General features: G+C 37.5%; 1 protein-coding gene across 1 annotated transcript in view; it reads right to left on the bottom strand.

Moving 5' to 3' along the window:
- Nucleotides 1-4,303: 4,303 nt before the first annotated feature.
- Nucleotides 4,304-15,404, bottom strand: part of METTL15 (methyltransferase 15, mitochondrial 12S rRNA N4-cytidine) — a 224,375-nt gene continuing 213,274 nt past the window's right edge. The window contains exon 7 of the mRNA XM_063094545.1: nucleotides 4,304-4,349. Within this exon, the coding sequence (XP_062950615.1) occupies nucleotides 4,342-4,349 (8 nt within the window). The 3' untranslated portion in view covers nucleotides 4,304-4,341. The remainder of the gene's footprint in view (nucleotides 4,350-15,404) is intronic.

Here is a 15,404-nt window from a genome sequence, read left to right as displayed (position 1 = left end):
ATCTGATATCTTAAGGTTCCTGGGCATGCTAGGAAGTAACAACTTTTTACCCATTCATTGTAAGGATCAGAACCCTTGAAGCCAGACATTCTATGCATATTTTCAAATATGATATGCCAGTCAAAGCTTTGTTAGTGTAACCAATGTTTCCAATTGTATCCTGTTAAAGACAACTTATGTAAATAACCATATTGCCATAAAAATAAGAATTCTCATGAATAGGTTCCAAATTCTGGAGAGATAAGGTAGAAAATGGAGCAATGTTGTCTAAATTCAAAAGTTATTAAAGATTGTTTCAAAATGTAAACTGAAGAAGAAAATAGAAACAAGACAGAAAGGAACCCATAAGCAGAAGAGAGAGATATGAAGAAAGCAAGCATAAGTCAAAACAGAAATTCTAAACATGTCGTGGAAATGTCTGAGTCATAATGGTTTGCAAAGGGGTAAATTTGTGAAAGAAATTTTATGTGTGATCAAGCTGGCAAAAAATTAGAAGAGAATTATTTATAGGTTTTTCTAAAAAATGAGCATTAATATCAAAAATTTAGTTCAAGTCAATAAGACATTTTTAGAATTTGATTTTGGGAAGTTTGTCAGAAACAAAGGTTTAAAACACTTAATTAAATAAGATCATAAATATTATGAAATAAAACCAAGGTGACAAAAGATTTCAAAGTCACAAAGCATGAGAAATTATCTTGAGAAAACACGGAATCTGTTTCCCAGGCCAGTCACCTAAAAGATAAAAAACTTCTCAGATATTTTATTAACAGCAGTTCAGTGCTTTGAGAAAACCCTGTTGTTCCAACATAGGGGAGTAAATTCCAGCCTTGCCTCATGTACTTTTTTTTTTTGCCATCTCCCATGCACTCCTCATTTTTCATCATCCCAACGTTTTCCACGTTGTTTTCTCTTCAGCTTTTCTACACAGAATTCCCCCAAAGTTCCTTCTAGATTCAACTTTCAGCAACTGCCAGCATTCTCCCCTGGCCCAAAAGGAGTGGTCATCCCAGCTCATGAACTAGGATGACCTTAGAAGGACCTTGACTGCCATACTCCTTGCTGGCCAATTGTGCCTGAGACCTATCTTTTGTGATAACAAATGGAAGCTGAAGCATTTGTACTCCAGTGGCATTATCAAACGTGAGTTAAAGTTTGAACAACCCCATTTTGCAGGTCATAGGTAGAGGTTGAAGACTGAGTGTATTGCATTGGCCAGGAGTAGACTTTTCACATTGTGAGAGTCTAATTACCTTTGTATATAAGGCTGTTTCCCAAACTTTCACCATTCATGTAACACCTTTATAATTGTTTTCATAGTCACGTGATATCTGCATTATTATTTATTTAATATTTTTATTTAAATACACTTACTGTTTTTAGCTAAATAAATATATTTATAAGTGAATGTTCACTTCACAATAAATAAATTGAAAACCAGTACCATCTAACCAGAGGGAATTTAAAAAGCAAATACAGCAAAACAAAATCATGTTGTTAAACTCTAGCTAGATTTTATTGTCTTCTAAGGCTCTGATTCTTGAAGCTTCTTTTTCCTTCTTAAAAAGGGAAATTAGGTAGTGTTAAAGAAAAACTAGTACTAAACGAGGATTTCTCTTAGATCTAATCAGAAGGCTTAAAGGGGAATAAAGACAATAAATTTTCTTACTAGTGATTCACTTATTTAATACCATGTCTACACATCAGCTATAATACATCTTGAGTCCTGTAGATATATAATGTGAATCACATATAATTTTTAATTTCCTGCTGGTCACATTAAAAAAGTAAAAATAATTAATTTTAATGTTTTATTTAAATTCATATATCCAAAATGTTATTTCAACATATGTAATCAATATAAAATGAATTCATGAGATATTTTATTCTTTTTTTATATTGTCTTTGACATCTCAATTCTTAGTTCATACCAGCCACATTAGAGTGCTCAATAGCCATGTGTGGCTAGTGGCTACTGGCTTAGCACAGAAGCCCTACACTGCACATTTAGGAAAAGAGGCTAGGGTTGGGACGACTGGGCTGTGGGAGCCTTTGTGGTTAACATGGTTATGACCCTTGGCAGTCAGATAAGCTTTCTGGATCTCAGTTTTGGTGCCTCAAAAATAAGAGGATTTCATTGGCTACCCCTGTGTTTTCAAGCTGATCTGCTCTACTATGACCACCATTTGTTCCTTTTCTGTTGATGCTCTCCAGAAAACCCCATTCCTACTTTCCTGGAAGTCTTCAGAGAACAAGTTGCACCATAGCTCTCCAAAGAGTACACATTGCCCTCCAAAAACGGGTGTTTGATGAGACAGTGTGACAAGTGCTGTGACTGAACCCCATAGCTGTGATGTACAGAAGCAGGACTCCTAACTCAATCTGAAGGCTTCCTGGAGAAGGTAACTGTGATATTGTGAAATATATATTTGGACTTTGTCCAGGTTTCTAGACATCCAGCTCCTAAAACCCTTGGAATCTCTGGAGTGATGAGTGTCTTTTGCATGCTAATGAGATGACTGGTAGCTGAGGGTCCCCAAGTAGCTTCAGGTTGGGGGCTGGTCACCAGAAAGACCAACACACGATTAGAGGTAGGAACTGTCGACCCCACCCCTCAGCCTCTAGGGAGAGGAGAAGGGTTGAAGGTTAATTTGATCATCAACGGTCAATTTAATCAATCATGCCCAAGTAATGAGGCTTCAATATAAACCCCCCAAAATCCTGGGTCTGAAGGGCTTCTGGGTTGGTGAACACGTCCACATGCCAGAATGGTGGCACACCCCAACTCCACAGGGACAGAATCACTTCTGCTTAGGACCCTTCCAGACCTTGCCCTATGTACAAGGGTACTTCAAAAAATTCATAGAGAAATAGAATTAAAAGATAATATGAATCTTTTAATAAACTTTTTGAAGTTCTTTTGCATCTTCTTACCTGCTGTTTATCTGTACCTTTATTATATCCTTTATATGTTAACAAGTAAACTTAGGTAAAGTGTTTCCCTGAGTTCTGTGAGCTGCTCTAGCAAATTAATCAGATACAAGGAGGAGGTTTAAGGAACCTAGATTTATAGCCAATGGCTCAGATTTATAGCCAGCTCATTGTGACTGGCATCTGAAGCTGGCGACAGTCTTGGGAAACTGAATCCTTAACCTGTGGGATCTGACATTATCTTCAGGTAGATAGCATCAGAACTGGTGAATTAAAGGACACTCAGCTGGTGTCCTCTGGAGAATCTGCCAGAGAAATGCTTTGAGTATGGGGGAGAACCCCATTACATCTGGTGTCAGAAGTGGTGAGTGACTGTGTGAAAGAAGAGAGTAGGAAAAAAATGTGGTATTTTTTCTTATATCGTACAGTAATATTTAAATTGAATCCTGAACAGTAAATAGGAAGTAGCCAGGCAGTGAGCAATAAGCATGCTCCAGGCAGAGGAAGTGCAGGTGCAAAGGCAAGAGCCATATTTGTAATATGGCTCAAGTAATATAGAGTGCCCCCAGATTTCAAGGTGGGGGTGGTAGTGAGAGATAACAGTGGAAAGGTAGTAGTAGGATGTAGATCCAGAGGATCTTGAATGACATTTAAGAATTTAAACTTCACCCTGAAATCAGAGGAGTACTGGAGGCTATAAATTGGGGGGGGTGTAGTGATTAGGATCACTCTGGCTACAGAGTACACAAGAGATGAGAGAGCACTCAGGCTGAATGATAGCAAGGGGACTGAGATGACCTGGAAAAGGACATTCCACATATTGGCTTAGTTAGCTATTATATAATGGTGGCATTCCCTAAAATAGAGACCTGAAGAGGAGAAACAGGTCTGTTCACAACTTCTAAGACCTATCTAGAATATCTTTCAGATGTTCTAGAAACTCCCATAGCACTCTTGGGTAGGCTTTGGAAGGCTTCGTACAGACGAACTGGACATTTGCTTTAGGTGAGAATTATACGATGTTTATTTTACATTCACTGACAAGAAAAAAAAATGTGTCACTAAGTACAATTATATGGAGTTTCAGTGTTTAAAATTATAATTTTTTTATGTAGAGACCTTGAATCACACTAAAAATAAGATAAAATTGTTGCAGCAGTGACTTCTCTGAGCTATCCTACAGGAGTAATTTGACTTCTAGAGTTTATGTATTATGAGGGAGTGGGATTTTTAAGTCTCTCTTAGCCAGCCAAGATGAGCACTGAGATCTTCATCAAAGCCAAAGAAGAGTTTCCCTCTGGGGTTCAGGAAGGGCCCAGCACAGGTCTGCTGGGCATTCTGAAGGCATTCAGCTGTTTGTCCCCATGTGTGGCACTGGCTGCCTTGTATAGAATTCACTCATACTGCTGCTTACAATCCTCATTGAAAAGAGAAAGATTAGAAAAAGAAGTTAAATACATGAGATAGAAATCATCAAAACAATTACTCAGTTAAAGAGCAGACATAAAAACAGTATGATCAACAAAAGGAAAAAAACATATAAATCAGACAAACATAAGAGAAGACCAGGAAGTATTTTTTTTTTTTAATTCGGAAAAACGAAAATGATACAACAAATCCTGAGCAATGATTAACTGAAAAATAGGTTTAAAAATTACCTCTTAAGGGAGGTCTAAGGTAAAGGCCCTCAAAAGCATCACCCCCAGGCAGATATTCATAGACAGAAAGCCATAGGCAGCTAATTCTTCTTCTAGGCAAGTAATAACAACTCCATTGAAGATAATTGATTCCCAAACTTAGGCATTTCACTAAATTGAAACCACAAACATGGCAGTCTGACATCCACTAAAATCAGAAGATTTTTGTCAAAATTAAAATGACAACACCCACTACTGGGCATGTCATTTATTTGAAGAGAATAATGCCAAGTAAAAATCTATCTTTTCCTATAATGAAAACTTGTTGGCTATTTTTAAAATAGAGATTGGCAATGACTTCCTCTTGACAGCTGTTCACACACATTAATTTTTGTTCACCGCATAGACTTAATGTCTCTGGTCCAATGAGAATCTTGCAGTTAACAAGACTTTAAATAAGTCACTGCTCTCAAGTGTTTTCCATTCTGTTCAATTCAATAGTGAGTGAAGCTGTTTAGGGGGAAAAATGCTTGTCTTTTCAAATTTAGTGTTCTGAAAACACGTTGTTGTGGTTAGTGAGCATTACAAGAGCCAACTAAATTTAGCAAACATTTTTATTCCCTTGAACAAGCCCACCCACAACAGTGAATGCAACTTTGATTTCATCTGCACTCATCTGGGTAACATAAACTCCTCGGATTCTTCAAAGCTGGTTAGGCAAGAAAGATGAATGCAGAAACTTCAGGAAAATATGTAACCTTTGGACCCAAAGAGAAGTGAGGGATGGGGGCAACTCAGGCTCCACTGACAAATTCAAGTTGGTTTTTAAACAATTTCTCACCTTACCCACATCAGATCTTTGTTTGCTCAGAGAGCACCTGAAAGAATGCCTAATTAGAAAGAACCACCTTGTTGTTTATCTGAGATGCTGGACTTCAGCACTCCCCATGGCTCACATCTGAGCAAGAGGCAAGTCTAAGGTGTCATATCTCTGCTTCATGTCGGCAACTTTCAGGGCAGTCGTGCTTTCTTAAAAGCTTGAAAAAATGTGTAGGCTTAAAGTGGAGCTTGGATTACTGAAGTTGAATGGAAGCTGCCTTGTATGGTATATGACTGCTGTGGGAAAAAAAGAGGAAACTTTCTTTATAAAACACACAGTAGGTCATCAGTAAATGATGGCTGAATAAGTAAATCATGACCATCTCTAAGCAAAAGGCCAAATCTGTGATTCTGAATCAAATCTGTATAGCAATGTTTCTCAAACTTTACTGCATAAAATGTTTCTCAAACTTTACTGCATAAAATGTTTCTCAAACTTTACTGCAGCAAAGAACGTGAGGAGGGAGAAAGAAGGATGATCTAATATAAGGCAAAACCAGTTAAATTCAGGAATTTCATTGAAGTCTTATGTACACTCTTTGTTGTACTATATAAATGTTTAACTCAGGGCTTTAGGTACCCCTTTGCTAAATAGTTGGAGAAACGTGGCAATTTGTCATTTTCTCTGATCATGTTAACCCAAGAAAAGTTTTAAAAAGAACTTTGGGAATGAATTATACCTACCTTGAATTTATAGAAACCAATGTTTGTGCAAATTATACATAAAGATTTTTTTAATTTATTTTTGGCATTTCATTATCAATAAGTAGATGCATTCTGATGTTTGATTAGAAAGATTTTATACCTTAATGTATAGAATTATATATTAAGGGAGGAAGGTACATAAAAAAGTAAATTTGTCTTAACCACTTGGTGTGTATATGTCTCTACTACTGTATGGAATTAGATATTATAAAAATTAGCCAACTGATAGTCCAGTATAAGTGTAATGGAGATAAATGATTTTAAAAACTCTTGAAAACCAGACATATTGATTTATTATCACACCTTATGCAAATACAAAATGAGTGTATTATCTAGAAGTTTTCTTCAAAGAGATGAAAGTAGAGTTTCATTTTTCCTTTATTATAGTAGCTGCTGCAGGTAAAAGAGAATGAAATTCCCTTAGTTCTAATGCACTGAAATTAATTCACACTCATAGTGTAAGTACAAAATACACAGAACTGGGTAATTTATAAAGAAAAACGAAATTTATTGCTTATAGTTTTTGAGGCTGGGAAGTCCAAAGTCCATCTGGTGGTGGTGACAGTGACCCAGGGGTATCACATTACAAGACGGTGGAAGCAGAAAGAGCAGAGAGACACAGACTCTCCTTTTCTTTTAAAGCCCTCAGAACCACACCCCTGACCATGATTTTTAATCCATGCACTACTGCATGGTCCTACAATCCAATCACCTCTTCAAGGCTCCACCTTTCAATTACCATAATAGGATTTCCCACCCTCTTAACAGTCACAGTGGGGGCTAAGTTTCTAATACTTAAAACTTGGGAGACAATTCAAGCTTCAATAGTTTTGAGGGGACATAATTCAATCCACTACACTAGGCAAGTGTAATAAATACTAAAATGAGTAAATTGCATTTCTGTTGTTCAGCTTATACTTTATTAGTGTTACCTAAAATTCTTCACTAAACTTAGGTTCCTCCTATGAAATACATATACTAAAAACTTCAAAATAAAGCATAAAATTGATATATATTTTCATGGGGTTATACCATTGCAGGTACTCTAGCTATAATAAATTTTATAGGTCATGTTCACCAGGAAGCAGACAATATTCACTGGGGAGTTCTCTCAAGATCAACACCTATAAGGGAGTGAAGAAAGCAGAATGGGACAGAGGGAGAAACTGAACACCAAAACAGTTACAACAAAGGCCCTATTGATCCTATGGGGGAGCTCCACAGCAGGAATGGCCCTACAGAGTTGTCCCAAATCAGGGCCCATGGGGTGGGGTAAAAGCAGACCTTTGTATTTCTTCATCAACCAGTCAATGAATATAGGCTGCCCCAGTAAATGGGATATAACCTTGGATGAGAAAGCTCCCTTCAAGATGAGGCTAGTCTCTCAAGGGGCCTCAGCCATGAGCTCTCAGTCACCAATACTCAGTAGATAGGGGAATTAATGCTTCAGACCTGAAACAGGTGAGGGGAAGAATCTGGGCAAAGCCTTCAGTGCCTAGTACAATAACCTCTGTTTGGTCTCCAGGAGCTATACAAGAACTCTCTCACTTTCTGTAAGAAGGCAGACACAATATTAATTATCTTGCCATTTCTATGCCTTAATACAGTGCTTGACACTAAGGAAGTAGTCAGTAAAAGTTTGCTGACTGACATTTCTCTGAAGATCAGAGTCAGGTCTCTTGTGCTTCACCTGACACTAAACTCAAAGGCAAGAAATCCACGGTCCCCAAATTTTGAAGGCGGAATCAATTCCTTTTGAAACAGAAGGGAATTGTGGGCAAAGGATCATTGCCAGATGATGTCAGAGAATTCTGCATATACAGTATACATGTAGAAGAAACTCTCCTAAAATTGATTTTATTGTAATCATGACTGATTAGTAAGGATCAGCTCACTGTTTCTGCAGACTTCATAAGTGGAGTGTATGGTCAGGAGGAATCAGCCAATCTTAAATACGATTGTTTTGAATAAGTGGTTTAATTCATTCAGCATATACTTACTACGTATTTACTATGTATCAGGCACCATGGTGTATCTATAAAGATAAGTAACACATGACTCTTTCATAGTCCAGGGGAGAAATCAGCACAAGCTAAAAATTATAGGAAGTCAAGGTAAGAATTTTGGTGGAAAAGCCATAGGAGCCACTTCTAGTATACAGCAGCAGTAGTGTCATTAAAAAGACAAAGCATTATTAATATCTTTATGTGCACAATTCTCTTTCAGTAGAGCATATTGTCATAAGAAAAAAATCTAATATCTTCAGGACATGTGGACCTCCCAGCAGGAGAAGATTAGAAGTAAAAGAATCCACAAAACATTTTAGAAATTTTTTAGTACTGAGAACTTTTATCCTCTGCCATCTCTAAGACCACACTCCTTTTTATAACTTCCATCCATCCTGCTTGTGAGCCAGAATATGAGTAAAATATCAAAAAGAGGACAGAAAATTAGACTCAAATATAACTAAACATGATTGTTAGAGCTGTACCAAATAATGCCAAATATCACACACATTTCTTAGCATTTGTGCTGCTGTGAAGGAAAACTTTTCTAACTCTTTCTGCTCCTTCCCAACAACCTCTACATAGATATTTTTCTTTGTAACCATCTGCTAATTAACAGAAATGGAACTCTTATGTGTCATAGAGCCTTGTAACAACCAAATCTAATCGCTCAACATTGCTCCTTCCTTCCCTCAGCACCTTCTCTTCACCCTCCCTCCTTCCTTCATTGATCTTTGAGTAAAACATGGGGTACAAAGATACTAAGGCACAAACCCTACTCACAAGGTGCACAGTCTAATGAAAAAGTCAGACACATAAACAGGTAATTATAACACACTGTACACATTTAAAACTGCATGTGTGTGTGTCTATATGAATATATGTACATATATATACACATACACACATAAGTGTTTGTATGAGTGTGTGTGTGTGTGTGTGTGTGTGTGTGTGTGTGTGTGTGTGTGTGTGTGTGTGTGTGTGTAGTATGGAGGAATAGTAGTTACATAATTTGGGAGAGGAATTCAAGAAGGTTTCCTAGAGGAATAATACCTAAGTGATAAAGAATGATATGGACAAGCAGGCAAGCAATGGAGCCAGCCACGTGGAGTCCTGAGATGGGAGCCATGGGCCTCAAGCTCCACCCCTGCCCCCAACCAGGCAAGCAATGAGCCGCCTGGGATCCTGAGACAGGAGCCTACAGCCAGCCCTGCCCGAGCCGCCCACAACAACATCTTGGAATGTACTTATTAGCCACGTGTGTTTCTTTGGGATGTGTGAATTATCTCCTCATGTCCTTCACCAAATTTCTGCTTAGATTTTTCTAATTCATTTTTAAGAGTTCTTTTTCATTAAGGACGTTAACCTTTGAGTGTTAAATTTGTTTCTTATCAATTGACTTTAAATTTGATTTGTGATGTTTTCCTTTATTTCTATGTTGAGACATTAGTTTTCTATCTATACATTAAAGACATGAAAAAAAGAAAGAAATACCACATGTCCTCACGCATAAGTGGGAGCCAAAAAATAAACAAATAAATTTTAAAAAAGAAAAGAAAGATACAACTATCACAATAATATGTTGAATTTTCAAAAGGAGAGAACAAAATTGGAGTTACCAGAGGTGAGAAAGGGGTAAGGGGAGTGGATAAGGGAAGAATTGGTAAAGGGACACAGAAAACTGTTACATTGTATAATGTTGAACATACTAATTATCCTGATTTGAGCATCACATATTGCAAACCGGTAGTGATATTCACCTCTGTACCCAACAGATATGTACAATCAACTATGTAACAATAAAAAATAAATTAAATTAAAAAAAGAATTATATGGTAGTAGCCAGCCTTCAAGATGGCTCCCAATGAGCTTCACCATCTGGTGTTCACATCCATGTATAGTCTTTTCCAACAGTGAACTGGGGAAGAGTAACTTCCAAGACTGTGTGTAACTTCCAAGGCTAGATGATAAAATGATCCAAGGCTAGATCATAAAAGGCATTACGACTTCTGCCTTAGTCTCTTGGATCATTCACTCTGAGGTAAGCCAGCCTCCATGCTGGGAAGACTCTCAAATAGCCCCATGAAAAGGCCCCGGTATAGAGGCTGCCTGCCAACAGCCAGCCCTGACTTGCCAGCTATGTCATTTTACGTCTTTGGAAATAGATCCTCCAGTCCAGCCCAGTTAAACCTTTAAATAGCTCCAGCAGACATCTAACAGCAACCCTTGAAAGACTCCAAGCTGGACATGCCCAACTGAGGCACTTCCCAATTCCTGACCCATAGACACACTGAACAATAATAAATGACTATCATTGCTTCAAACTACTAAGCTTGGGGATAATTTGTTATGCAGGAGTTCCTTCTTTTTTAAGGCTGAATAATATTCCATTGTGTGTACGTACCGCATTGTCTTTATCCATTTATCCGTTGGTGGGCATTTAGGTTGCTTCCACCTCTTATGACTTTTTTGAATAGTGCTACAATGAGTGAGGGTGTGCAAACATTTCTTCAAGATACTGTTTTCAAATATTTTGAATACATACTCAAAAACAGGATTGCTAGATCATATGGCAATTTTATCTTTAATTTTTGTGGAACTTCCATACTGTTTTCCATAGTGGCTGTACCATTTTACATTCCCACTAAATGTTCACAAGGGTTCCAATTTCTCCACATCTTTGCTGACACTGGTTTTTTGCTTTGTTTTGTTTTGTTTAATAGTGGCCATTCCAATGGTTGTAAAGTGATATCTCATTGCAGATTTTATTTGCATTTTGTGATTCCATATGAATTTTAGGACTTTTTAAAAAAAAATTCTGTGAACAATGCTATTGGAATTTTGATAGGAATTGCATTGACTTTGCAGAATACCTTGGACATTCTAACAATATTAAGTCTTCCAACCCATGAACACAGTCCATGAATAACCCATGTCTTTACATTTATTTGTGTCTTTAATTTCTTTCAGCAATGTTTTGTAATTTTCAGTGTACAAGTCTTTTGCCTGCTTGGTTAAGTTTATTCCTAAGTGTTCTATTCTTTTGGTGCTATTGTAAATGGAGTGTTTTCTTAATTTCCTTTTTGACTTGTTCATTGTTAGTGTACAGAAATGCAACTCATTTCTGTGTGTTGATTCTGTATCCTGCAACTTTGCTGAACTCATTCATTAGTTCTAACAGAGTTTTGTTGTTGTTGGTTTTTTCCCCTGTGGAATATTTAGCGTTTTCTATACATAAGATCATGTCATTTGCAAACAGAGATATAAAATTATCTTCTTCCTTTCCAAGTTGGATACTTTTATTTCTTTCTTTCTTTCTTTCTTTCTTTTTTTTTGTTTGCCTAATTGCTCTGGCTAGAACTTCCAGTACTATGTTTAATACAAGTGGTGAGAATGGACATTTTTGCCTTGTTTCCTGAAAAGATTACCAGAAGAAAAGACCTCAGTTATTAACCATTGAGTATTACGTTAGCTATGAATTCTTATATATGGCATTTTCTATGTTGAGGCAATTTCCTCCTATTTTTAGTTTATTGAGTGTTTTTATCATGAAAGAATGTTGATACTTCCATAATGCAGATTCTGGTCTGCTTGATGGTGTTCCACAGTCTCCTGGGCTTTCTTCACTTTCGTCCACCCTTTTTTTGTTGTTATTGTTGTTCTGACTTAATAACTTCAAAGGACCTGTCTTTGAGTTTGCTGATTCTTTCTTCTGTTTGGTAACATGTGCTGTTGAGCTCTAGTGAATTTTTCAATTCTATTATTGTGTTCTTTAGCTCCAGAATTTGTTTGGTTCTTTTTTATAGTTTCTACCTCTTTGTTGATTATTTTATTTATGCATCATTTTCCTGATTTAGTTTAGTTGTCTATCTGTGTTCTCTATAACTCACTGAGTTTTATTGATTATTTTGAATTCTTTCTCCTGTAATTCATAGATCCATGTTTCTTTTTTGGTCAGTTTCTGGAGATTTATTTTGTTTCTTTGATTGGGCCATATTTTCTTGTTTCTTAATATGCCATGTTATAGTTTTGCTGGAATTTGGACATTTGAAAAAGAGCCACCTCTCTCATTCTTTACTCATTGGTTTTGCATGGAGAAAGATCTTCACCAGTCAACCTGGCTAGAGATTCCGGGGGTCTCTCAAACATTTTCTGGGCATGGGTCTTCTTTGGGCTTATGTAAATAATGTCCCAGTTAGAGAGGTCTGCCTGTTTCATTTAGAGGAGCTCATAAGATCTTTCTCCCTCTGATATCTGTCTGTGTACTGCAGGTTCTCAGATGCTGCAACAAACTTCCATGCTCTCCTTTTTTATTCAGTGGCCCCCAAGACATCTAAAGTATGCCAGTTCCCTATCAACACTGAATCAGATGAGACAGAAACCAGTCCCTCAGGCAGCCCCCTGAAAAGCCAAAATGTTGGACTATATTTCAGTCTTCTCTTTCTCTCCTTAGGGAAAAGCCAAGATTTGGATATTTTCTCCTGATCACACTGGGCTGTGCCTGCTTGTGGGGAAGGGTTACTATGAGTGAAATGCAATGGCTTTTATTACCCATTTTAATGCAGCTGTTCTTGGCTTTATGCTTACTTGGGGTGCTGTGACTTCTTATTTCTGGAATTCTCATAAAGGCCTTTTGGACCATAGTCAGTGTCACTGTGAGAGAATAAGGGTTAGGGCTTCCTGTGCTGCCATATAGCTCTGGCATAGTATTTTTAGGTAATTTGTATTTAATTGTGGATTGGCAGAGCATTAAGCTCCAATTTAGCCCCACTGTCATCCTTCATCTTATCTTATATGGAGCCTTTAATAATACAGAATTCTCTTACAGATTCCTACAGACATTTTATATACATATATTTTCCAATCTTTGGAAATCCAGTATCAAAGTACCACTTCCAGGAAGCCTCAGTATATGGGCTCCATTTTTTTCAGGGGTGGGGGGTCTCACTGCTTCATGAATGAGATTATTTAATTGATGGATAGTTCTAGGCTTCAGAAAGTGAATTTTCAGTTTTTTTTTTTTTTTTCTTCTTTACACTGAACTGTAATCTGCTTTTGCATAGTTTCTACTCATTGCTCCTAGTTCTACTCTCAGGAAAAATTAGAACAAAGATGGTTTGAGATTTTGTTTTTGTTTTGCCTTTTTAATTACATTGGACAGTACTTTATCTAAAAATGAATATAATGATTCACTCTAGTCAGGCCTGCTTCTGGATTACCATCCCTAAGCCCTTCTGCCATATAGATTCAAGATCTTTTCTCCATTCTTTTGCCTCTTTGTCTGATTTGCTTCTGTCCTCCCTAAAATTTTCATCAAAGGACCCCAGGACTGAACAAAAGATTTCAGATGGTGCTGTTACAGGGCACACTCAGCTCCTGGCTGAGCATGCCAAAATTTGTTACCAGGCATACACAGGTCTGGCTGCCTGCCTCCAGACAAAAGCAAACCACTCAAAAGTCAAATGCTGGTAAAAGTGGAAGTCAGTTTTTATTCAGGAATGCTAGTGACCCAAGGAGAGATTTTAAGCTAACTCATCTCTCCAGTAAACCTGAAGGAGAATGACCAGGCTAAAGCCATCTCCCCATGGTAAACTTGAAAAAGGATAGTCAGACTAAAGCCATCTCAAAGACTCAGGTTTACCGAGGAGTTTTTAAAGAGGGGCTGAAGGAAGGGAATATGGGAAAATGAAAAGCAGGAGTGGGGGGCATGTAAGCAGCCAGGGCTTCATGCGAGGTCTCAGATACAATGTCTCACCAAGACTCCATCTGGTTTCTGCTCCTGTCCTTGTTTTCTTGTGGTCCTGCTGGAGGGGTGGAATCAGCATAACTTTACTGATGTCTTCATTGGTTTCCCTTGGATAGTACGTGCAAATCTGCAGCTACAGGCTAGCTGGAAAATAACTTAACATTCATGTAAATAATGTCATCTTGCCCCATAACCAAGATTCAAAATATCAAATAAAAGAGGAAAAGAGAAAACTCAGAGAAATGGATGCCTAGAAAAAAAGACTGTCTTTTAAAAATTTGCCTACAGCCCATGCAGTCTTAGGTCCCAACATGGTTTCAGTCCTGCTCACTCCAACAGTGTCTGGCCAGTGCAAAGTGCAAAGGATCAATTATTGCTTGATATCAACTGATTGTGCTCATGACAATGGAATTCTTCTTTTATTTTTTATTATTTTTTGAGCAACTAGCTCAAGTTAAAATTCTGCTTTTTGGGCTGGCCAGTTAGCTCAATTGGTTAGAGCGTGGTGTTGATAACACCAAGGTCAAGGGTTTAGATCTCCATACTGGCCAGCCACCAAAAAAACAACAAAAAAATTCTACTTTCTTTCAATCCTCAATATTGTATTTTTCACACACAGTGATGCCAATTCAAGTCTTCTCCATCTTGAACTTGTGAAAGGTGTCCATTTTTTCTAAATGAGAAACGTGATTAACAGAGCAAAGAGTAGGTTTTAATGCCTCATTGATACCCAAATACTCTGATATTTAATCTTCCTGATCCAGATTTCCCTTTACTTTTTCCTTATATTTTTCTTAATGTCACAATCAAAATTATTTGCTTAAATATTATTTGGTAGGCCCAGTGCTTTTTGTAATTATTTGTTGAGGAAAGAAACTTTACCTTGTTTGCTGATACACCTGGTGTTCCTCATAGTGCTTGGCCATTCTTGATGGCCAATACATATTTGTTGAATAAATAAAAATCTCCCTCAATTTATCTTTGAAGGCCACACATGTTAGTTGGGTCTTCTAAGAAGATGACACTGAGATTGAGTTAGAAGTGCAAGCAGTTCACTGGGGAAAATGCCTGTGAAACATAACTATAGGAGGAAGCAGAATTGGGCAGGGAGAGCCTCTGACAGTGAAGCAGGTCTGAAAAGTCTTATTCAGCCCAGTGAGGAACTTTAGAGCAAAGACTGCTTGTTAGAGGAGAAATGGCCAGGCCCCAAAACCCCAAACTCTTGAGAGCGAAGAATGGGGTTTGGTTATCTTTCCTAGTATACAATAGGCATTAAGTAAATATTTATTAAATGAAATAATCACACCGTAGGATTTTTCAGAAACCAAATCTAGCTAGAGTAAGAAAAAAGGGAGGAAGGGTATATTTTAAAGATAAAGAGATGCTTTACATATCCTGAAACTGCATGAAGCCAGGCTTCATAGATTCTTAAAAGCCTTCTGGAACCCAGGCAGTGGCACTAATTCATCTCGTGCCTCAGCTTCTCTCTGTAGCTCTGAT

This window comes from Cynocephalus volans, chromosome 4, assembly GCF_027409185.1.
Source record: "Cynocephalus volans isolate mCynVol1 chromosome 4, mCynVol1.pri, whole genome shotgun sequence".
Taxonomy (NCBI): Eukaryota; Metazoa; Chordata; class Mammalia; order Dermoptera; family Cynocephalidae; genus Cynocephalus; species Cynocephalus volans.
This window is presented reverse-complemented; position numbering and strand designations above follow the sequence as displayed.